The following is a 25333-nucleotide window of genomic DNA, read 5'->3' on the forward strand; positions in this document are numbered from 1 at the left end:
TTCTGCCTTTTCTTTCTTTTTCCCTTTTACAGTTGCCGGTTTAATATTCAATGAATGAGGGTGCATCTGTTTGTTTTCCAACAATTCTAGGGAGCTGGATGCAAAAAACTTCTTTGGAGATGTTATCTACAGAAAGGATTCTGTGCCAGGTAGGAAGTGGAAGAGGTAACTGCTGAGATCCTTTCCAGCTGTTATACTTTTTGATTCAGTGATGTTGTAATGTAAAAGCATTGAATCACAGGTTATAGAGTTTAGTAGATCTGGTACAATGACAACGGATTCAAAGGAGCATAGCTCCAGTAATACCTAGAAAAGTATTCATCTTCTTTGGCATGCAAGGAATGAAATCAACTATGTTTGGAAGCTATAAGGCATCAGGAAAATATTAAGCATGCTTCTTTATACAATTCTTTTGGATATAGTCAAACATCAAGGACATTTAGAGAACTGGTATTAGCATTTAAATTCAGTTCTATAGAACAGTAAGTTGGACTACTGACTCTCCTGAGATGTGAAGCATTTTCCTGTTCACCTGTTCCAAGTCACATCTGAGCTTACCTGGTCTGGAAAAGTAGAGAGAATAAAACTCCCCCACCCAAGCAAGTGACTTATAAGGTAACTAAAACATTTATAGATTTTTAAGTATTTGAAGATTTATCCTTTATATTATTTTCCTGGTACTCTGTACTAATCTGGAAGCAAAGTCAGTTTAATCTACTTGGCATCTATCCTTAAATACATGATTCAAATAAACTAGTCTTGCATTTTAAAGAAAGTGATATTTCAAATAATAGTTGTGAATATATGTGTTTTTCTTCTACTTGATCTTTACTTAATCTTCAAGTTTATGAAATGACAGCATATCAAGACTTATTCACTCTTGGGGGGCAGCTGGGTAGCTCACTGGATGCAGAGCCAGGCCTAGAGATGGGAGGTCCTAGGTTCAAATCTGACCTCAGACACTTCCCAGCTGTGTGACCCTGGGCAAGTCACTTGACTCCCATTGCCTAGCCCTTACCACTCTTCTGCCTTTGAGCCAATACACAGTATTGACTCCAAGATGGAAGGTAAGGGTTAAAAAAAAAAAGACTTATTTACTCTAGATACAGTGTTGAATTTGAGCTACATTTATTTACTATGATATATAGTCAATTCAATTATTTGCTCTAATAGAAGTGCACTCTGGCAAAAATAGAACCAAAACTATGATATATTTGACACAGGAACATATTTTCTTATATTCATTAGCTGAATGTATGTCTATGTCTAAATCCTGGAAATTCACAACAATCCAAATAATGAAGCTATGCTTTGATTCAGGAGATCTTAGAAAACTGACTATCTTCCCCAACTACTACCCTAGGAAATTCAAACTCCAATGAAGATCAAAACAGATGTAAAAGATGTAAAATAGGTCATCTGGAAAAAGGTTAATGGAATTGGGAACTGTTTAGCTTGGAGGATATGATTCAATTTAAACAATTTGTTGAGTATCTCTATTGTGCCCAATTCCCACAAAAAAAAAAAAGATAAGATACTAAAAAATTTTACAAAAGAAATCATGTACCAATACACAGTATTGATTCCAAGATGGAAGGTAAGGGTTTAAAAGAAAAATGCTAATTGGATGTTCTCTGTATCTATTAGTAACAGAACAAGTTGAAATGGGCTTAAATTAAAAACTGGAGAGAAAACACTGGAATGGGCTACCCTGGAAATTGATGTAGTCTATCTCTGAAACTCTTTTAAGGGAGCCTCCTAAAGGAAGAAGTTAATAAAGCTCTGATTCTTAAAAAAATTGACTTTTACAGATTTTCATGAAAGGCTCTTAAAATTCTGAACACTATTAATAAGTCATTTTTTTCCATTTCCCATTTAATTTTTTTCAACTGCTATAGTTAAAAAACTATAGCAGTATAGTTAACATCCCTTAATGAAATGATACACTTTTAAATGAAATGGTTTACTTTTCAAATAAGTAAAAAAAATTTTTTTTTGGATTCAGATCAATGACTTCACAAATCGTGATACACTTGAACTAGGATGGACTTTTTCTGATGAGACTTGTCAATAGCTAGTACTTCGTTGGCAGACAACTGGAGAGCCTAAATAGTGGGGAATGAGCTCTCTTTAAATTTAAAATGATTCTTTGTTGTCTCTCCCTGTTTCTCTCCTTCTCCCCATCCTTTTTCTTGTGCATAAACACATATATCTAGAGTGTAGAGAAATGCAGAATGAAATTTTTCCTATACTAGGAACTAGGCTAAAAGTGTTGAGTGCTTTCCCCACATCCACTGAACTCTTGCCACCTTTCCCTTGCTGAATTATAAAAATTCGTCCCAGAGTAAAATTCCCATGGCTTATTAGAAGACATAGTTCAATCTGACAAATATTTAAATGGAAGGCAAAGTGACACAGTGGATAGATTCATGTCCTTATAATCAGGAAACCCGCATTCCAGCCCTGCTTTAAAACTTACTGGTTAGGAAAGTCACCTAACTTCTCAAGTGCTCATCTGTAAAATAAACCATGACTTATACTAAGTACTTAATAGGGCTGCTGAGAGGAAAAAGACTTTGCAAACCTTAAAGCACTATTTAAATATTAATTTTTTTATTACTATTGCTATGGATATTATTTATTTAATTATTTGTGCACATGATAACCTTCTCTCCAGACTACTAGTGCTTCTTATAAAGGCTAAAGTCCTGTGTATGTACATTTTCTTTAATAATTAGAATGTCCGTAACAACTCACAAAAATGACATATATAGTTAGGTGGCATATTCAATCTGTTAAAACACTCAATACATATAGCATTTCTACTTTAATTGTAAAAGCATAAAGAAGAAGACATTCTGTTTGGCACACTGCTCAAATTTATTTCTGAAATCTGGGCATTTGTTTGATTCAGTCTGTTTTCAGATCAATGGATCCCAAAGTGTCAGTGAATATAAAGGTTCATTTGTTTCAGCTAGATGCATAAAGGTGCTAAATCTACAAAAGCAATCAAGTGGACTCTGAGGTCAGAAGTGGAGAGAGGGGCCCGAGGACCCATTTGGTGCTCACCTCAGCATCCACACGGCTACAAATTGGCATTAATTAGGAGACAGGTTACAACTTCTCAGATGAGATAAGGGAACCTGGAAGAAGACTTCTTTCAAGCGGCCAATGGGTGGTGGTAGTGAGGGAAGCATTTAATCATGTTTGAAAGACATCCCAAATCCTGACTGATATCATATTGCATGTCTTCTCAATGGGTGGGAGAGGGGCAAGAAGGAGGGAAAGAACTTGAAACTCAAAAACTGTTTTAAATTAATGTTAAAAATAAATGAATACCCAATGAAATTATGGGTTGGCTAAGGGAAGGGTGGGATGAGGGGAGGGAGGGAAATAATGATTCTTGTAACCAAGGAATGCTGTTCTAAATTGACTCAATAAAAAAACCTTCAAAAAAATTAATTAATTAATTAATTCAAAGTGAATTCAAAAAAAGGAAGAAAGGTGATATGTATAAGAACCCAGAGAACAGACAGATAGTGGCCTTAGGTATCTGAGAAAGAGTCCCCCCCCCACCCCCCCCTGTGAAAAAGAATTCTGCAAATTTGCAATTTCTTTTTTCCCCTCCCACATAGAACAGGTCAAACAGTCCCTTCTTATTTCTTATTTCAAGAAAATAATTTGGTATATTAAGTTACTAGGCTTAGCATAGTGAACATAAATCAAGATAAGAGTAAGTCAGATTTGAGGTACAGCTAAAGAATTATTTTCTCTCACTAAATAGTTTGAAATAATTTTAATGTTGAAACATAAATGTCAAATATACAAATCTATGATTTAAAAATATATTATGCTTTATTCCACCATGAAATTTATTTTTAAGATCAATAAAAAAGGTTAGATATATGAAAACTGAATGGACAAAAGAGAAGAGTCTCCAAAAAGAAATCACAAGCAAGATTTCAGGGGAATAATCATAACTTATATATATATATATATATATATATATATATATATATATATATATATATATATATATATATATATATATATATATATCTTGGAGTCAATACTATGTATTGGCTCCAAGGCAGAAGAGTGGTAAGGACTAGGCAATGGGGGTCAAGTGACTTGCCCAGAGTCACACAGCTGGGAAGTGTCTGAGGCCAGATTTGAACCTAGGACCTCCCATCTCTAGGCCTGGCTCTCAATCCACTGAGCTACCCAGCTGCCCCATAACTTACATTTATAAAACATTTAACAGTTTGTAAAACACTTTCCTCATAACCAGTAGGTGGTGCAAATATTGTTATACCCATTTAAAGATGGAAAAACTAAAGCTCAAACTAATTAAGTAATTTGCCAAAGATAATAACTCTGGCATTTTCTGAAATGGGAATTGAATTCATTTCTTCTGAATCCTCATCAGACACTTTTTCTACCTCTTTAAGTTAGGAGGGAAAGTTCAAGGATTAGGAAAACCAGGGCACAGGTAACCGATCTATCAACATTTATTAAATACCAACTATAAACAGCAGTTTATCATGTGAGTTAGAAAAAACAATATTTCTGCTATCAAGGGGTTTATATACTATTATGGAACTTAGTATGTACACAAAAATATATACAAAATAAGTACAAGGTGGTGGAGTCAAGATGAAGTGAAAAATCACAACCACCAAATCTCTTCTACTAAGTGACCTCAGAAATGGCCAAACTAAATTCATTGGGAAAACCAACAAAAAGTCACAATAAATAATTTTTCTAACCCAAGGAAGCTTTGGAAGACAGAAAGAGAGGTCTGGTTAGGCTAGAGTTTGGGGGCTAGCCAAGAGACCGAGGTAGAGGAAGCACCAGCAGCGGAGGACTGTGGTGATGCAGCACTAAAGAGCAGTGCTCAGGGATGATAAGGGAAGGAACTCCTGGACAGCAAGAGATCCCTAAGATACCTCCATACTGTCACTGGGCACAGAAGACAACTCTTTCACCCATTACTCAGTTCTGAAGTGCAGTTCCAGGGTGGAGAGGAGTACAGGGGGAGTTCACTACCTGGGACCAGAATGTAAACCAGGAGGGTAGAGACTATACCTCTCCCCAAATCAACAACACTTTATTTATGGATCCTCAAACTAACCTGTGAAAGCAACAAGATATAAAACATAAAAGTTCAAACCAAACATCTTGCCCTCTACCTCAAGAGGTGAGCAGAGTCCAACTCTAACAAAATCCAAAGTCAAGAAACAGGCTGGAAAAATGAACAAACAAAAAAAGAATATGATAATTAAAATTGTTTATGATGACAGACAAACTCAGAAGAAGACAATGACTTTGAAATATCGTGTGAGCAAAAGCTAGGAAAACGAAGAAGGCTTCATGCATAAAGTGGTGATTGAGCTGATTAAAGGAAGCAAGGGATTCTAAGAGGCAGAGGTGAGGGGATAACTTCCAGGCTTGGGGGAGAGGGGGAATAACCTGGGCAAAGGCACAAAGATGGAAGACAGAACAGGCAATAAGGTAGTTTAGCTAAAATGTAGTTTGAAGGAAAACTAGTAATATACAATAAAGTTGGAAAGGTAGGTAGACTTGAAATAAATGGACAAGTTGATATTTGAATCTAAAAAGCAATAGAGAGACAGTAGAGTTTATGAAACAGGAGGACACAGACTTACATTTCAGTAAACTACATGGAGAATAGATTGAAGGGAAAGATGAAAGGCAAGAGGATCAAATGGGAGACTAACAATAGTCTAGGTAAAAGGTGATGGGGCTTAAAATTGGGTGAAGAGAGAAGGGAATGTGAGAGACATTGAGGAGACAGAAATGACATGTAAATTAGGTTGAGTGGATGTCTATATTGAGAGAGTAAGGAATTGAGGCTAATGGCAAGGCTGCAAACCTGTAATAATGACAAGATGGTGCTGCCCCATAGAGATATTGGGAAGAACAGTGGGTTTTGGGGAAAGGGTACTAATTTTTTTGCTTTGAACATGGTAAGAAAGAGGCATCTATAGGATATCCAGTTTGAAATGTCCAATAGGCAATTGGAGATGTACAATGAACTGATAAAAAAAAAGAGAGAAGTTCTAAATATACAGATGTTGAAGACAATTGGAACTCATGAGTGAGAGAGATATGAAGAGAAGCTTTGGGACACATCTATACTTAGGAGTAGAAATACTGAAAGCACAAAAGAAACTGGAGTAGAGAAGGAAGAGAACCAAGAGACAAGTGTCATAAAAACTCAGAGAAAAGACAGTAAGTATTCAGTAAGGAAGAAGATTTAGAAAAAGTCATCAGAATTGGCAATTAAAACGTTGCTGGTAATGTTGGAGGGAGCCATATCAATTGAAAAATCAAAATGCAAAAGAACTGTGAAATAAGAGGAAAGGAAACAGAGGCAAGAAGTGAAAGTTTTTTCCTAGGGAGGAGAGATATGAAGATATACTGGTCTAATGAGGGTTTTTTCCAGAAAGGGGAACACTTGAGTATGCTTGTAGGCGAAATAAAAGCAGAGCAAGTAAGACTGAAATTTAGAGCAAGTATTTGATTATGAGGGTTATGTACTGGAGAAGAAAGGAAGGGATGAGACCAAGAGCATATGCAAAGGACTTGATTTTGGCACAATCATCGCCTTGTCATCAGTCTAGAGTAAAGGCAGTGAAAATGGAGGATGCTGTCTGAGGATTTAGAAAAGTGGAGAAGAGGTTGATCATAGGGAATGATCACTATTTGCTCAGTAAAGTATGAGGTGAGATCATTACTTGAGAGGGGGGAAAAGAGTGGTGTGGGAGAACTGAATAGAGAAAAGTTTTTAAAATAACCTTTGTGGGGAATGGAAAGTGAACTAATTAGAGAAGGGAAAGAATTACACTGACAGAACTTAGACATAAAAAGAGAACCTTGAATCAAGAAGTGTGGGAAGGTCAACATATATAAAAAAAAATCTACCTTAAGAAATGCTTAGTAATCTGTTATCCTCCACCTAACAAAATGGCTACCAAATTTGGGATAGAGTGATTTACAATAAAAGCAGTTATATGGTATGGTTGGTAAAATAAAATGTGTGACCATGAAGAATTTATAATTAGGCAACTCCTAACAAATACTCTTTCTTGCTTCATCTTACTCTCAACAACAATGACAATTTAAGAATTGTACGATACTTATGAGATATACCTTGATCTCAATTTATACTGGTATATAGCGGTCAAAATCCTTGTTAATAGTCCTCTAGTTCCAGGAGAAATCACTATTACATTCCCTTGCCCCAAATCACTGAAAAAAAACTTCTGGAAAAAACTTGCTAAATTGTATTGATTGTTTTGTATTGCAATCAAATCAGATATATAGGTGGAGATGAAAAGGGGCCCAATAATATTTATTTTTTAAATTCTACTACTTGTCAGATGACTATTAGTCATTCTGCAAAATATTGTCTTAACATAAAATCATAACTATATTTGTTATTGTTCCCGTTGAGACATTTCAGTAGTAGTCAACTCTTCATGAACCTATTTGGGGTTTTCTTGGCACAGACATTGTAGGTTTGCTATTTTCTTCTCCAGCTCACTTTATAAATGGAAACTGAGGCAAACAGGGTTAAGTGACTTGCCTAGGGTTATACTTAGTAAGTGTCTAAGGCCAGATGTGAACTCAGCTTTTCTTGACTCCAGGTTTGGCATGCTATCCTAATGTAATATTTATTGGGAAAGGAAATAGGAAGATTGGAAAACAGGGATAAATGGAGGTTTGTATGGGGTAAGGAGGAGTTAAGGGGAGAGAGGGAACACTGCTTGGTGAGGCAAGGGAGGGAGATGCCCCCTGCTGAGAGGAAACCGCAGGGGTCCAAAGAGGTCTGTTTGTCTTTGAATGACTGAAACTGAAGTTCAGCTCCTTCTATGACCAGAAAATATAGTCCACTTATGTGACTGCGAATTCAAATAACATAAAGTTTAATAACTAGTTGGAATTGGAGTTTTTCTCAGCTTCAGACCTGAGGCCAGGCCCGAGAGGCTGGCGGAGAATTTGTCCCACTCCCGTCTACTCTCGTTGTTCTAATTCAGAATCTTAGCTGTACACAAAAAGCAAACAAGAACAATTCTAACCTTTAGAAGCCTGTGTCTTTGGGCTGAACCAAGAAGAGCATGCCACTCCAGACTGGGCTGAACAAGCTCCTCTCTCCTCCGACACCAGGCAGCAAGTCCCACACAGCCGGAAGGAAGTGCTAGTCAAAAGACCCAACTGCCACTCCCAGTTGGCCCTTCCCCCACAAACTGTCAGTCTTATTTCCTTTCCACACTAATCTTCATATGTCCATTCTACAAATAGCTAGGTCCAATAAAGAAATGTTTGTCCAAGTGAATAAGTTATTGACTCTCTAAAGTACTATCTAATTTTTACAAAATTTGAAGAAAACCTTTAATTCACCATAGAAGTGATCTTTTATTGTAGATTTGATAGCCCATAAATATCAATAAAACTCCATGTGAAATTATGGCCTTTGGATAGTATTGATAGGTATTACGCATATGTGGACTTTTTTGATGATTGATGTGCCAAACCTTCATATATGGAGAATTTTTTAAATGGCAAGCATCCACAGGCAAGTTTCAAAAAAATTTTAAAAACATATACATCCACAAAAGAGGAATGAATTATTCTTATTTAAAAAAAAAAGCAAAACAAATGATGAGACTTCTAGAATTGAAAGCCAGATTATAAATGCAATGCATCTATCATCACAAGCTAACAGCTTCAGGCAAGGATTGAAAAGAAATACCTTCTATAGAAAACTGAAAAAAGTTTTTGAGGCAGCAAAATTATTTATTAGAATTTAGTACATGATGCTGAAAACAAAGGAAGGAAAAAATTATCTAAGTAGCAATACAAATTTTGAAAGATATTTGTATAAGCAGCATTTATGAATTATTCTTCCAATGAACTTTGGGATGAAGACCATTTTTACAGAGCAAGAAACCAAGAGAAACTGATCTCAATTCATTCAAAATACTAAAGTCCCAGATTCTATGTCCTTAGACCAAATCATATCATACTTCTCCTGAGATATCTCTGCTAGAGTATCTTCTTATTTCAATTTAGAAAAGAAAACAGCATACCACAGGGATATCAAAGAGCAGAGTTTATTAGACAAATGTGAGTGGAAACCATTTCTAAGGGGGGCAGGGGATGGAGTTAGTATGTTTTGTCATACAAGTGAGTTTGAAGATAAGGATGTCATAAGCTGACTATTAGAACATGGTGAGGAGGACATCAGAACACCCACAGCACCAACTACTCCTATTTTGAAATGGTTGAGCAACTCAGGCTTGGAATTACAGTCTGTTCTCATCTATGCTTTCATCCTTTCTTTTTCTTTTCTTTTTTTTAAACCCTTACCTTCCGTCTTGAAATCAATACTGGGTATTGGTTCCAAGGCAGATGGCTAGGCAATGGGGGTCAAGTGACTTGCCCAGGGTCACACAGCTGGGAAGGGTCTGAGGCCAAATTGGAACCCAGGACCTCCCATCTCTGGGTCTGGCTCTCAAGCCACTGAGCAACCCATCTGCCCCCACTTTCTACTGGGAAGAAAAGTCTCCAGAACAGAAAAATTTTTTGAAAAGGTTAGGAGACAATGATACACAGAGAAACAAAGAAGGAATTAAAAAGAAATGTATGGATAAATGTGCATCTGTACATATACATATACACATAGCCTACTTCTTGTCTAATCAGAGTACTTTCTCACTGTTCAGGAATACTATAATAGATGAGTATCCAATAAGTGACTAGCTTTTCTTCCTAAGAGCTACTTTTGTTATTTTAAATAGAGATGACTACTTTTGAAACACAAGGCAAATAAATCAGTCTTTAAAAGTAGTTGAGTTTATGTGGGAATCTGCTGAACTGATTTTCCCCCCCTCTCATTTAATTCTCTGATAAAGGATGACTGAAGGGGCAAGGAGATTAGGAAATAAAGATGATGCTAAAACAGAAGATAGCAACTAGAATTTAAGTTTGGAAGTGTGAATAAATTACAATGATAATAACCAACATGGAAGATAAAAAGACTAGGAGAGACATTTAAACATACATGTATTTATCATTTGTCATTTTACTTTGGTAAAATGTGTTTTCCACAAACAATTTGCAACATAATTTAAATAAGCTCACAATTAAATAGTAATGATGGATTTATTATGTTGAAAAATTTCCCTTGAATTATTTCTCACCACTCCTCCAAACAATTTCTGTGAAAGCTGACCTTAAAATATTAAGAAACTTCTTTAAGAATTTTTTTTTTAGTTTTAAAAAATAAATCCTTGTTTTCGATCTTGGAGATTCAATACTATATGTTGGTTTCAAGGCAGGAGAGAGGTAAGGGCTAGGCAATGGGGTTAAGTGACTTGTCCAGAAGCACACAGCTAAGAAGTGTCTGAGGCCATAATTTGAACCCAGGACCTCTAGGCTTGGCTCTCAATCCACTGAGTCACCCAGGAGCACCCTCGTTTAAGACTTTTTTTTTTAATCCTTACCTTCCACCTTAGAATCAATACTATTTATTGATTCTAAGGCAGAAGTGTGGTAAGAGCTAGGCGATGGGGGTTAAGTGACTTGCACAGGGTCACATAGCTAGGAAGTGTCTGAGGCCAGATTTGAACCCAGGACCTCCCATCTCTAGGTCTGACTCTCAATCCACTGAGCTACCCAGCTGCTCCTTTTTGAGACTTTTCTATGTATAATACTTTTTTAATCCTCCTTCATATAACAAGGAAATAATACATTTATTATACTTTATAATTACTAAATAGAAAATCATTTTGTAATGTTATTGACAAAACATTAAAATTAAACAAATACATTTTCACAAGAAAAAGATTCAAACAACTATATCAGGCTGGTTTAATAATATATAGAAAACATTTCTTGTTGCTAGAGAAACAAATTATAATATAAAGGTAACTGCATTCATGAAGAGCTATCTAGTTCATTTCCTCAAATTAAGCAAATATGTCAAACAAATGACTGCAAATAAACAAACTTGAAATCTTAGGCACAAAAAATTAAGCAAATTCTCATCCTTGGGTTGCAGGCTTAGCTTCCTTCACTGTTCTGAAAAGCAATTTATATTTACTGTACCCCCAAAAAGCAGGCGGGGAGGAAGGTTTCATTTTTTTACTCAAAGGATTCAAACAAGTATTTTCTGGAAGGGAGAAAAAATAGCATTTGGGAGTGCCTTCCATTTTTCCTGATCTATTAACATTTATTTGACATGGGGGGAGGGGGGTGGACATACAACTAATTTATTGTGTACCTTATCAGAGTCTTATGCCAAAAAATGTCAATTTGCCACTCCTTGTTGTCACTATGCTTTCTTCCCTTCCCCCCCTCCTCCATACTATATCCATTCTGATTATATATAGTGTGATGTTATACTCAAGCTATAACAGTCTGAGTCTTTGTTGAGCAATTGTTTAGACTCAATAGTACACAGATTCCCTAGTCAGGGTAAGTAGAACATCAAGCATAAATGATTACTGAATTTCTCTTCCCTGATTTTTACCTTAAAAATTAAAAAGACCTCAACATCCAAAGAAAAGAAGAAATCATCTATCTTGTTGAGGATACTGCAATTAGAATGCCATGCTAAAACAAGTTGTTAACTATAAAACAAACAACAGGAGTAGGTCTCCTAATTTTCTCAACAAAAAAAAAAAAGAGAGAGATTAACACTATGCAGTATGTGTCCTAAATAAGGTTTATAGATTACAAAGCTATCCACATATTCCCATTCCTCTTTCTCATCTAGTGTCCCTGAAATCTAAAACAGTAAAACAAAAACATTAATTCAAAACCTAGTTTTCAAAAGTGATAGTATATTAAAAATTCTGAATTACTCTCAATGATTTATTAATACAAAGCACTACTGGTTTGACAATTTAAAAGGTCTTTTGATTGTAAAAGCAAGGTTCACATTTACCTGTATTATTAAAAAGAAAACACGACCTATTTAGTGGTAAGTACATAAAATATTCAGAATGATCTAACTTTCATGCCTGCAAAGAAAATATCTGAAAATGCTTTTGTAACCAATCTCTGCCCTTATACAGTTAAATGCAAATTTTCTTTTTCAGTCTTACTCCTGAAACCTCCTGCATACATAGCTGATACGCCACCTACTGCAAAACGGAGCTGACAGCTCATGCGAGGTTGCCAGCATTTCCATTCCATCACCGAGCTGGAGCTGAATAAAGGCGTGTTTGTGTGGTGGTGGTGCTTTTTAAAAAGCTCTCTCCAAGCCAGGGACAAGAAGCTGCAGTGATTTTGAAAATGGAACGTAAAATAAACAGGAGAGAAAAAGAAAAAGACTATGAGGGGAAACACAACAGCCCTGAAGGTACTGATCAAGGAAAGAGCTGCAAAACGCTGACGACTCTCAATGTTGGTGGATATTTGTATATTACTCAAAAACAAACACTGACCAAGTATCCAGATACTTTCCTTGAAGGTATAGTCAATGGAAAAATCCTTTGCCCCCTTGATGCTGATGGTCACTACTTCATAGACAGGGATGGACTCCTTTTCCGACATGTTCTGAACTTCTTACGGAATGGAGAACTTCTACTACCAGAAGGATTTCGAGAAAATCAACTCCTGGCCCAGGAGGCAGAATTCTTTCAGCTTAAAGGGCTGGCTGAAGAAGTGAAATCAAGGTGGGAGAAAGAACAGCTAACATCCAGAGAGACTACTTTCTTGGAAATCACTGATAACCACGATCGCTCACAAGGTTTGAGAATCTTTTGTAATGCTCCTGATTTTATAACAAAAATTAAATCTCGCATTGTACTGGTGTCCAAGAGCCGGCTAGATGGATTTCCAGAGGAGTTTTCAATATCTTCAAATATTATTCAATTTAAATACTTCATAAAGTCTGAAAATGGCACACGACTTGTGCTAAAGGAAGACAATACCTTTGTCTGCACCCTGGAAACTCTTAAGTTTGAGGCTATTATGATGGCTTTAAAATGTGGCTTTAGACTGCTGACCAGTCTTGATTGTTCCAAAGGGTCAATTGTTCACAGCGATGCACTTCATTTTATCAAGTAATTATTTCTGTCAGTAGACAAAGGCAACAAGCATGAAGCCAGTAAACCTTGTTAAAATACAGCATCCAGACATCACAAATAACATGCCTAACTAGCTCTGTACCACAGAGCTCTGCTGCTAATGAATTACTGTGAGCTAATGGTATGTAAATTCTATCTATGACATCCATCTCTGGGCTATTCATACTGGACAAATCCTGCAACTGAAACAAAAACAAACTTATCTTCTAAATACTGTAAATAAATATAGAATGTTTTTGATATTTGTTATTTTTTTTTCTCCTTCAGGTGGTTTTCTATTACAATCGCAATATAAAATGTCTTGGGCATTTGCACGATAAACATGCATGTACATTACTGTACTTTTATGATGATAAAAATATTTTAACAGAATACAAGATTTTTAAAATTGTCTGCTTACAGAAAAAAAAATTACAAAGCAGCTGAATTGGAAAATGTAAGCACTCAGCACAAAACAGACTTGCAGATCAACTAAAACAGATTTTTAGAGCAACAAATGAGACTGCAAGAGGGTATTAAAAGATATTGATTTAAATTTTAACAGCAGGCAACAAAGAACATTTCACAGATTCTTATGAAACAAAACTGGAATTACAGCTGAACTGATAATATGCTGAAAATTCCTAGAATATTGTATTTGATAACAATAAAAAAATAAAAACAAATCTAGCTTCTTTTCTTGTATGCACGATTACAGGCAACAGCAATGTGTCAAAATATTAATATTTAGTCACATAACTATTTCATGCAAAAATCTGTAATGTGAAATAGTCAACTACCATGCTACAACACCACTGGATAGTCACGTAAGTTGCAAAATTAGAAATCTGTTTTTCACAGGTTGAAGACCTACAGGTATGGAGAACTTAGTCTTGGTAGAGGTTCTTATTAAAATTTTAAATAAGAGTTGCTTCAGAACCCAATTACCACAGACAAAAGAAAACAAAAAACCTGGACATTAGTGGAGATTAAAAATACTAAATCATTATCTCAACCTTTTGCAACATAAGTCACAAATAGGTGCAATTAGCCCTAGCAGTGACACAGTTTTGACCCAAAAACATTTACAAGGGATCTTAAGATTCACTGGATTTTATTAAAATGGTAGTTTCTTTTAAATCTTGGTTAATAAAACAAATAATCTTCAAAAAGTCAGTTTTATATATTAGTACAAAAATGTGAAGTGGCAGAAATAATTAAAAAAAATTTTTTAGGTTTGTCTTAATGAAATCATACATCTAAAACTTTTAAAAATGCTTTTCAAATGTATATTTCTTGCACAGGGGAGCTGATTCACTTTTATGCCACTTTCTCCATGAAAAGTACTAATCTAATCTGCTAGGACTTCTCTTTTAATCTAAAAAAATTAAAAAGATTAAGCACACATTTTAGTAACAATACACATGTGCACAATTATTCCAAGTATATCTTAGGATTATATTTTTAAATTTATATTTTTAAAATTTAGTTTAATATACACAAATTAAATAAAATCACTTATTCAATTGTCATTAACATCACACCCAATGTTTGTACAAATTTAAGTTAAATGTGAATAATAAAAGAAATATTTATTCATATGCCACCCGAAAAAAGCAAAACTAAAACATATCAGGACTAATAAAGTTATTTTAATAATCCACATTTTTAAATCCCTATGTTTACACTATAACATAGCTCATTTGAACACATGAAAAAGGTAATATGCCATTTTTCATCAAGTTATCTTTAACACATTTTAATAATTTATGTTAAAAGTAAACATTTGACTTTTATATACCTGACTGCTATATAAGTTTATTTTTCCTCAACATTTGGCATTTGGTAATACAAGAAATCTTAGGTTATTTGATATTACAGATAAAGTGGATTTCAGGTCAAATGATAAAAAGATTCTGATATATATGTGTTTACTGGATAAATGTGCCCACAAATCTTAATACTTCTACAAATAGGCTAGCATTCCAATCAATGAACTAAGATTCTACAAACTCAGAATTTCTCATGGTTATGCTATATGCCTTAATGAAGGAAATCACAATCCTAAAAAAACAGGATCATTTTAAAACTACAAAAACAGTGGTAAGATCGTAACTAGGGACACCTGATATCCTCTGAAAAATTCATATTACAGTCTTACAGACTTAGAACTAGAAGTAATATTAAAGATTATCAAGTCCAACTCTCATTTCACAGATGAAGAAACTGAGTCTATAAAGAATAAGCAATTTGTCCAAGATCAGAGGCAGCAAATGGTAGGGCTGGCATTTGAATCCAGTCTAAATAACTCCACATTTTATGTCTTTAAATAAGGAAATTGAAATGGCTATTAAAAGTCTATTTTAAAAACATTCAATATTCTTTAAATTTGTCTTAACACATATAGTTAAATGTCTAAATATTATGCTATGTAACAGCTGAAAAAATCCACTATATTTTTTAAATTTATTATCACTTTCCATGTTAAAAAATTCAAGAGGCTTTACACAATATCAATTATAATAATGCCATAAAACAAGGTTTTAAAAAAATCTGGTAAAACATCTTAGAAAAATGTTTTTAAATGCATAAAATAAAATTATGAAAGAAACCAATTATATTGAGATAGTTACTAAAATATAAAAAAAATAAAAAATTCACAGGCACCGGTTAAAAACTCCTGCCATAGTCATGGTGTTTTTATTATTGGTCACTCAGAAATCTCTTCCTCATTCTCCTACTTTCAAAATTAGCAACCACAAGATGGAAATTAGTAACTCTACATAAGGCTCCCCATTGTTAGTAACTGATCATGTCTTAAAGAACTCAATAATATGATCAAATGGAGAAATATCATGTTCCAAACTCTTAGAATAATATTATACATCTCACACCAATTGTTTGTTATATGCTGGGATTTCAATAATAGTCTCAATTAAATGAGAAAAACCTTTGATAGTATTTAAGCTAAACACTAAAATAGAAGAAACAATGCAAACTTTTGGTTCATACCTGTGATTACAACAGTCTAGGGAACTTCCTGATAAAGAAACTCTCTCTACTTGTGTACATTTGGCAGCCTGATCTTATGGAACTGCCACGGCAACTGGATGTGTACTAACTACAGGATTTGAACCCAGAGCTTTCCAGTTCCAAAGTTTCACTTCTATATATATTATACTATGTTGCCTCAGACATTAAGAATACTAAAATGAAATTTCTATTAAATTCTTCTTGCATTGAAAATATTACTCAGTATCACAAGGAGGCATCCATAAAGTCCTAAATTCTCTTTTATATATTTTCCCTTCCCATTTACTTTATTAAAAAAAAAAACAACTTTTTAACAACCCTCATCTTTTGTCTTGGGAGTCAATACTGTGTATTGGCTCCAAGGCAGAAGAGTGGTAAAGGCTAGGCAATGGGGGTCAAGTGACTTGCCCAGGGTCACACAGCTGGGAAGTGTCTGAGGCCACATTTGAACCCAGGACCTCCCATCTCTAGGCCTGGCTCTCAATCCACCAAGCCACTCAGCTGCCCCCTTATTTTAATTTTTATATGTTTCATAACTATTTAGAGGCCCTTATTAGTACTACATTTCTTTGTACACTTTTAAAAATAAGATTTTTTTTCAATACAGTTTTATGTATCTGAGAGTAAGGTAAAGAAGGGAGCTGTAGATACTAGTCTGCATCTAAAGAGGTGCATACAGAAAATAACCCTGGGGGACTAACTAATGCATTCTCAAGTCACTAGCCTGATCCACACCTCATGGATGCTGGCTGAATAGACAGAGAGAGAGAGGGCAAGGGAGGGAGGGGGTTAAGAGAAGAAGAAACAAAGAACTGTTGGTTGGAGGGTAGGCAAGGATGGTCAAGTTCCTTCTGCTTTTTACTCATATGTTTTCTTAATTGCATCCCATGAATTTATTTATTTTAGCACTATCTTTACATAATAAAGATAAATCGCAGTTTTGAAGAGCTCTCTTACTCTCACAAGCCTGCAGTTGATCCTTACAAAAGCTTTATTAGGTAAGCATGGGAGGCAGCATGGTCTCTATTTTACAGAAGAGGAAATCGAGGTGCAGAAGGATGAAGTGAGTGATATCACACAGTCACTAAATAATAAATGACAGAATACACAGGGCTATACTCAGGCCTCCTAGTGACCAGTCCAGTGTTCTTTGAGAAATGCAACCAAAGCTGCACTGTGTACTCTAGAGCAACATTCACAAGAGTTATGAATAAAAGGGTGCATTGTGGCTTTCAAAACACATGGATGAGACCTTGTATGTGCCTGGAATGGTTAAGGATGGTTGTGACATTCACGTGTGGGCCTTTTTTGGAGGGAGGGGCACAATAAAGTGACCAAAAATCATACTGAGTTCATTTCAACATTCAACAAAGAGGACCTCCAGTGAAAAGTCATCTGTTTTGTTACATTAAAGCATCACAGTGATGTCTTACAAGCAAATATATGTTTAAATGTTGCACTCCTATAAATTCAGAAAAATATACTTTCTATGTTCTGAAAAATATTTTGTCCTTTTGCTTCTGGGCACGGGCATGCAATTTAGCTGTGTTTGACTACACAGAGGTATTGAAATATTCATGTCATGTATGTATATGGTTTATATCTATATAAATACATATGTCTGTAACACATACTGTCCATTGGGGAACATGAACTTTAAAATACAAAATAGTCGTCTGGAAGATAAGACATTCAAATGCTGGAATTATATGAAAAAAATTTATTTGGGAAAAACTCCACATGTATGAGAATAAGACATACACTGTTCAATATAATGTAGTGAATGTTCTTTTTAAAACAAGTCTTAACTACTTTTAACACTAAAAGAATGATTGAATAGCAGTCTTTGTTTTTCCGAAGATAGACACTCACACATTACTATAATATTCTATTCAAATGTCAAAAACACACAAATACAAGCTGAGCTCACTTCCTGGCATTGGTATATTCCTGAAAAGGTGTAAGTAAACAGAATTTTTGGCAAATCAAATCATATTTTTAATACTGTAAAGGGAGTAGGATTTCCCAACTTCTCTCTCTTTTTCTTCTTCTTGGGTTAAGCTCAGATTCTAACATGTCAAGTTTGCCACAAATGGCACACGGCTATATATCCCTGTGTACTCATATGGGATGTTCTTTCACATAATCTTCTGGGTTGGATTGACATATCCTACCCGGCTCCTTACTTTATGTACTGTTTACATATTCAATCTCTATCCCACCAACCTACTTACATATATACCATTTAAGACTTTCAATTTGGGAAATAATTATTATCAGTGTAATAATAAAATCAATAAGAATGAATAGTTAAATGGTACAGTGGATAGAGGTCCAGTCATAAGTCAGGAATTCTCATCTTCCTGGGTTCAAATCCAGCTTCAGACACTCATTGGCTGTGATTTGTCTGTGTCAGTCACTTAACACAAAACGAAGTGAAGAAAATGACAAACCTCTCTAGTATCTGTCAAGAAAACCCGAAATGGAATCACAAAAGCTGAACACAAGTGAAAAATGAGTGAACAAAAAAATCATCATATCAATTCTCACATTTAAATACCAATTTGGGTTTACAAAGCACTTTCTTCACAACAACCACTTCAGTATAAATATTACCAGCTTTATTTGTACTAATGAAAGCACAGAGACTCACATTAGTTTCTCTGACCCCAAATCCCTGCAATCGTTGGCTAAGAGCCAGGTCTTCTGATTCTAATGCTCTTTCTATTATACTCCATCACCTCTCTACTATGATAAAATGCTGACAAGAATGAGATTTCAGGAAGATGAGTTAACCCTCTTTCATTTATTTTGGTTAACAAAATATCTAATGTGATCTCATTATTATCTTATTCTCTAGTTTCATATACACACAAGATGAAAAAAAAAAACCTGAAGCCCAGAGAAGTTCTTATATTTATTCAAGATCCCAACAGCAAAAGTAGCAAAATCAGAATTTGAATCTAGAACCTTCTGACTTCTCATTAGCACAGTAAAAAAAAAAAATAATTGTGAGTTGTTATAAGGACCTTAAGAAGCATACTTTTAGGCACAAACAACAATATCAGGATTTCAATTTCTTATTTAAATATTTTAGAATTTGTCATTATTGCTAATGAGAAATAGAAATTTCAAAAAAGTAAAAAGAATTAGCTACATTCTCAAGGAAGTCATGGTAGGAAAACACTATAAATCAAAGAATCTAAAGGTTATGGATGGTAGACTGAGAGAAGGTTAGTTCTGGGCACTAACATGACATGACCAGGAAATAATGTATTAAAATATACAAAAGAACTTTAATTAACCAGATTATTTAAAAGTTAGAGCATCAGAATATAACAAAATCCAAAATGTCTCAACAAAGCTGTATTATCACTTTGGTCCTGGGGGGGCCTCAACCTTTTCTTCACATCCCATTTTATTCCCAATAAAATAGTTTATGTCATACAGAAAACTGGACCCAGGTAAAGGGACTGGAGAAAGGTGAGGTTCTCAAGTGAATGTAAGCAGATATACAATTAGAGTACTGAACATAATTGGATTTGTAAAAGTCAACTGATAATGGGCATGTGGAAGAAAATAATTAGCAAGTCTAACAAGTTCATGTACCTCTAGAAAATTAGTGGTTATGAGTAAGCTCTTGGCTGGAGGGAAAAGAGTCATTACTATGAACTGAAAAAATACAGATAGTCTCAACCTTGATTTTGTAAAACTGTAAAATTTCTCCAATTATCTAAGGGGCATGTTTCAAAATAATACAAATTTTCATTTTTTACAACGAGGATAAATGCCTAGTAATGTTTTTTATTAAAAAAGGCTGAGGGGGAAAGGAATAGAATTTGGGAGAATTTGCATTATGAGAGTTGTGACCATAACTCTACAAAGACTAAGAATCAAGGATAATGTGGAGGTGTTCAAAATCTTTGATGGGCAGTTAATTAATTCCTAAAATGTCCTCATAAAATAGGGAAATGGCAAGGATCATGATTAGCTCACATCAACATAATAATAGCTTATGGTTAAGACAGAAGCCAAATTCTGTCCAAAACTATAGGATAGTGCTAGTATCATTAGAAATTGCTACATAGGATAAAGAGTCCTCTGGAGCTGGAGTTGGGAAAACATGAATTCAAATTTAGCCTCAGACACTCACAGTCACTTAACTTCTGTTTGCCTCATTTTTTTCTCTATTCCAAAATGGGGATAAATCACAACACCTCTTTGCAGGGTTGTTTTAAGGATCAAATGAAATAATATCTGTGAAGTGCTTAGCAGGGTGTCTGACACATATAAATGCTTATTCCCTTCCCATTTCCCCCTCCAGCAAAACCAGTAATAAAAGGAAACAGTCCTCTCACGCCCAGGTTTTTCAGCACAGCCCTCAGTATAACTGTGTTGCCAGTACCGTACAAGCTAACTAACCACATCATTCAACTGACTATACTGCTTCCATAACACCCTGCTTTTACAAAATAAACTACAAAGTCATTCCTACTTTTTTTTTCAAAGAAGGCAAACTATCTCTAAATCATTAAATCATCCAAACACACAAGAATAAGAAACATATGCTATTGGAAACACAAGATCTTAAAAAACTATTATTTGAGAAATGTCAAATAACCTTGATATAAAAAAATAATTACTTTGCTGTCTTGAGTGTTACCTTAGAAACCAGAAATCTCTTTGCTTCTAGGGTCAGCTATAGAGTATCATATAGCCACAACATGTCTGTCAGAGCAAGTTAAAGGCAATCAAATGCACTCTGGTTCCATTAATGTTTTCTATCAAATACTTATCAAGTAGAGTATAAGAAAAACATCACATTAAAAAAAGCAATATGACAAGACAATAAAAAGTTCCAAAAATATATTTTAATTGTGTTACTTAATGTAGGAAGATTTATAAAAGTATATAAAATTTATGTTCAAAAAAGTATGATAGGTTAAACAGCAAATAGCCAGTTTTAAAAAGCTAAGCACCATTATACTTAATATTTTACATTAACCAAAATAATAAGATACTAGAAATAACTAACAAGATACTGTATAATGCTCTGAGCAGAATTAACATCATTATTAAGACCAATAATAAAAAAATTCACAGTTTAAGGTCACAAAATGCTTTCTTCCTAATAATCCTGTGGTAGATGAGTAGTGAAGTTATTAGAAAACATTTACAGATGGGAAAACTAAAAATTCTGCACATCTGTTAACTGATCTGTCTCTGGTCACAGATCTAATGTCTACAGTGGGATAGAACAAAGATCTTCATTATTACAAGTCCAGCAGTGATTCTATTAATTGAAGAATAATGGAATGAAACATTATATACAGAGAATTCAGTTTTCCACGAAGCATTGAAAGACAAAATAAATCCTAAAATGACAAACATTTAGAACTGACTGCGGTAGCAGCAGCAGTACAATTAGCTGAATAAAATTAATGGAAGATACACTGGGGGAAAATGGCTATGAATCAGAATTTTTGAAAGAATAAGACACAAGTCAAGAAAAGTAGTTTTACAAAGTTATATCATTTTAACCATGAAGATGTAAAAAAAGTTATAGAAACAAAACTTTTAAGAATGAGTAAGATAGACCACTTAGCAGATGTGTAATTTCCTTCTATTCTCTTTCCCCAAATGTGCTTTAAAATCAAGTATAAGTTATCTATTTTTAAAAACTACAAAAGGTGGGGGCAGCTGGGTAGCTCAGTGGATTGAGAACCAGGCCTAGAGATGGGAGGTCCTAGGTTCAAATCTGACCTCAGACACTTCCTAGCTGTGTGACCCTGGGCAAGTCACTTGACCCCCATTGCCTAGCCCTTACCACTCTTCTGCCTTGGAGCCAATACACAGTATTGACTCCAAGACAGAAGGTAAGGGTTTAAAAAAAAAAACTACAAAAGGTTCTATAGATTTGGTTTATGAGAAAGAACACCAGATTCACATTCAGGAGATCTGATTTTGAGATCCACCTCTAACCTTTTTGAGCTTTGACACCTTTTGGCAAGTCATTTCCTCATCTATTCAATGAGAGGTCAATAAGACAACCTACTATGTGGTAAAGTAGAAAATAAAACAATTGAGTCCAAATCCCAGCCACAACACATATTAGTTTATGTGACCATAGATAAGACACTTAAACTCTTTGGGCTATGTCATCCTTGCCTGCAACAAAATGAAGATAATCCATCTCTTGCCTACCACATATAGCACTTGGAAACTCTAAAAGCACTATACTAACCTAAGTCATTCTAGTATCAGATGACCTCTGCTTGAATGTATGCTACTTGCAAGCAGGAATAGTTTTATTACTTAGATCTGTATCCCCAGAATCCAGTTTGCAATAAGAGCTCACTAAATACAAGTTGATTAATCTCTAATTGTTTCTCATCCTAACATTCTGTGACTAAGAATAACTTGTCAGAAGACAATGAGGACACCCGAGGTTAACTTACATGCTCTAGATGCTCTACTTCTGAGAAAGGAAAGGAGAAATGAAGACTTCCTCTTCTTTCTCAGTAAAAATACATGGGCATTCAAAGAGAGGTCATGCTGACTCAAAGATACACTTGTTGGTTCCCAAAGTTTTTGCATCACCTTAAAATGAAGACACAATTCACTGTTTCTAGGTATTACTAATTCTTAGTCATTTCTCAATCTCAATTTCAGTCAAGATAATCAATAGTTTTTCTAGAAGTTCATTCAAGTCAAAATAAGGTTTTATAAAAATTTACCAACTATACAATGATATTTTGTGTGACTTCTTTAGAAGATTGTTCCCTCCCCCAACTCTAAATCATTGCCCTGGGAATCACTTTCCCCTATAAGTCTGAGACATCCTTAGTAGCAATAACTTTATGAGCAACAGTGCTGGCAAGATGTTGTATGTGCTGTTGCGATCAAACACTACCTAGTTACCTCCCACCAATGCTAACATAGCTTTCTCAGTTAAACAGTTTCCTATTATACAAGTGGGAAAGATCATGCATACAGTCATCCTCACAGCTGGATCCATCTCCAAAATCATATTTAATTTCTACCCTTGAAATTATCACACACATGTAACAATTGGCAACTGAAATCTCTCAGAAGAAAACTAAAATAAGCATCATTACTGGTAGGGATACTAGACTCTATTCTCTGATAGTAAAAGTAGTGAATGTTGCTTTGTGGTCCTCTTGGGGCAAGGGATGCTAATCTTCTGTCAGCCCCTACCTTCTGAGCTGCTCACTCCAGTAAGTGAATAATCACATAGTTATAGCCACCATCTGAAAGCTATCATATAGTTTTCTCTCCTAAAACTAGGAAGGAAAAAACAAAAATGATTACAAGGGAATGAAAAATGAGGGAGGCAGGGAAACATTATCTAGCTGCACTCCAGGAGTTTAGGTCTCTAAGCAGGACCAGGAAGGTGAACAATACCTAGAATTTTAAAAAACTTACAACTGTGATTGTTGAAATCAGTAATTTCTGGAAAATCCCAACAAGTGGGATAGGATGCATTCTGCAAACTATAGAATAATGTCCTTAATTTCTATTTGTGGCAAAATTCTGGAGCAAATTAATAAGGGAAGGGTTTGTGAACACTTAAAAGGTGAAACAGTGATCATGAGAAGTTATCATGGCTCCACCATGCCCAACAACACTAATGAATCTTTGGTGGAGCTTACAAATGAGTCCAACTGTCCTAATAAATCATTTTGAATATTATGTGGAAAATAACTAAAATGTCCATGTTATTTAACCTAGCGATTTCTCTGAAAGGCATTGACCACACAACAAAATATTTATAACAGCACTTTTTATAGTAGCAAAGAACTGGAAATAAAATAGATGTCTTTTGACTGGAAATTTTCTAAACAAATTGTGATTCATAAATGTAATGGGATATTACTTGACTGTGATGTGACAGGATGTTAGGATGACAGCTCTATTATTGAAAGAGACCAGGGAGCCATCTAGTCAAAGAAATGGAGCCTAACTTGCCCCAAATTAAAGATTAATGAATGAGAAAAACAGAAGCATAGAAAGAAATATAAACTGATTCAAAGTGAAGAAAGCAGAATCAGTTAAACAATTATATATAACAATAACATAAATGAAAAGAACAACTGGAATGGAATACGGTGAAACTATTATGACCAAGTTTGGTCTCAAAGACAAACTATGAAAAGGGGCCAATTCATACATCTTAGCAAAGGTGGGAGGATTATGATTATGGGACAATCATGTCAGATTTTTTCAAGGTATTGCAACTCATTTTCCTGAACTTTACTTTTTTAAAATTCTTTATTACAAGAATTTAATAATAATAGGAAGCGAAGAACAACATGATACACATATACTTTCTTGAAAGGATTAATGAGATAGGAAGATTGCTCAATTGCTGTTAACAAAGTACACAAAGATTTTGGCAAAAAAAAAAAAGATTTTGGCAGTCTCTCTCTTATATTATGTCTATGGTTGAGATGGAGAGAGAGATGCTTGATGACAGTCAAGTCTGATGGATTCAGAACAAACCAAATGACCAGTGGCATCCTCCCTTGGCCTCCAGGATCAACATATTTATCAATATTAGTAGATAATAACAAAAACAATAATAGTTGGCATTTATACGTTGTCTATAATGTGCCAGGTCCCATGCTAAGTGCTTTACAAATATTATCTTATCTGGTCCTCACGATAAACCTGTGAGGTAGATATTGCTGTTAGCTCTATTTTTAGGAAATTGAGGGAAACAGAGGTTAAGTAATTTGTCTAGGGTTCCAGGACTAATAAGTATCTGAGGGAGGATTTGATCTCAGGGTATTCCTAACTTTAGGCCTAGTCCTTTATCCATCGCGCGTTCATAAGGAATGCTAAGGTTTGTAAAGTACTTTGTATAATAATCTACACTTGATCATCACAATAATTCTGTAAAACAGGCACTATTATTATCATCATTTTACAGATAAAGAAACTGAAGCTCAAACATGTTTGTGGTCTCCACAAGGTTGTAAGGCTGGTGGGTATCTGGGGCAGAATTTAAACTGAAGTCAGCCTTACTCCAGGGCCAGCACTCCTGATATACCACACTACCTATCAAATGGCTTGTATAAAGGCACAGATTGCTTGCTTATTAAATCTGTAGATGACATCAAGGTAGGAGGGACAACTACAAGGCTTATGACAGGACCCAGATCCAAAAATACCTA

At 34.9% G+C, this 25333-nt stretch overlaps 2 protein-coding genes across 3 annotated transcripts in view; one reads left to right on the plus strand and one right to left on the minus strand.

The window, feature by feature from the left end:
* The window catches only part of GTF2F2 (general transcription factor IIF subunit 2), a 156944-nt gene that overhangs the window by 76676 nt on the left and 54935 nt on the right, over positions 1-25333 (minus strand). The window lies entirely within an intron of this gene.
* On the plus strand, positions 458-13789 carry KCTD4 (potassium channel tetramerization domain containing 4). The gene is made up of 2 exons (XM_001363943.5): positions 458-615; positions 12132-13789. Exon 2 carries the CDS (start codon positions 12328-12330, stop codon positions 13102-13104), a length of 777 nt encoding a protein of 258 aa, XP_001363980.1. The 5' UTR covers positions 458-615; positions 12132-12327; the 3' UTR covers positions 13105-13789.

This window comes from Monodelphis domestica, chromosome 8 (assembly GCF_027887165.1).
Source record: "Monodelphis domestica isolate mMonDom1 chromosome 8, mMonDom1.pri, whole genome shotgun sequence".
Classification (NCBI taxonomy): domain Eukaryota; kingdom Metazoa; phylum Chordata; class Mammalia; order Didelphimorphia; family Didelphidae; genus Monodelphis; species Monodelphis domestica.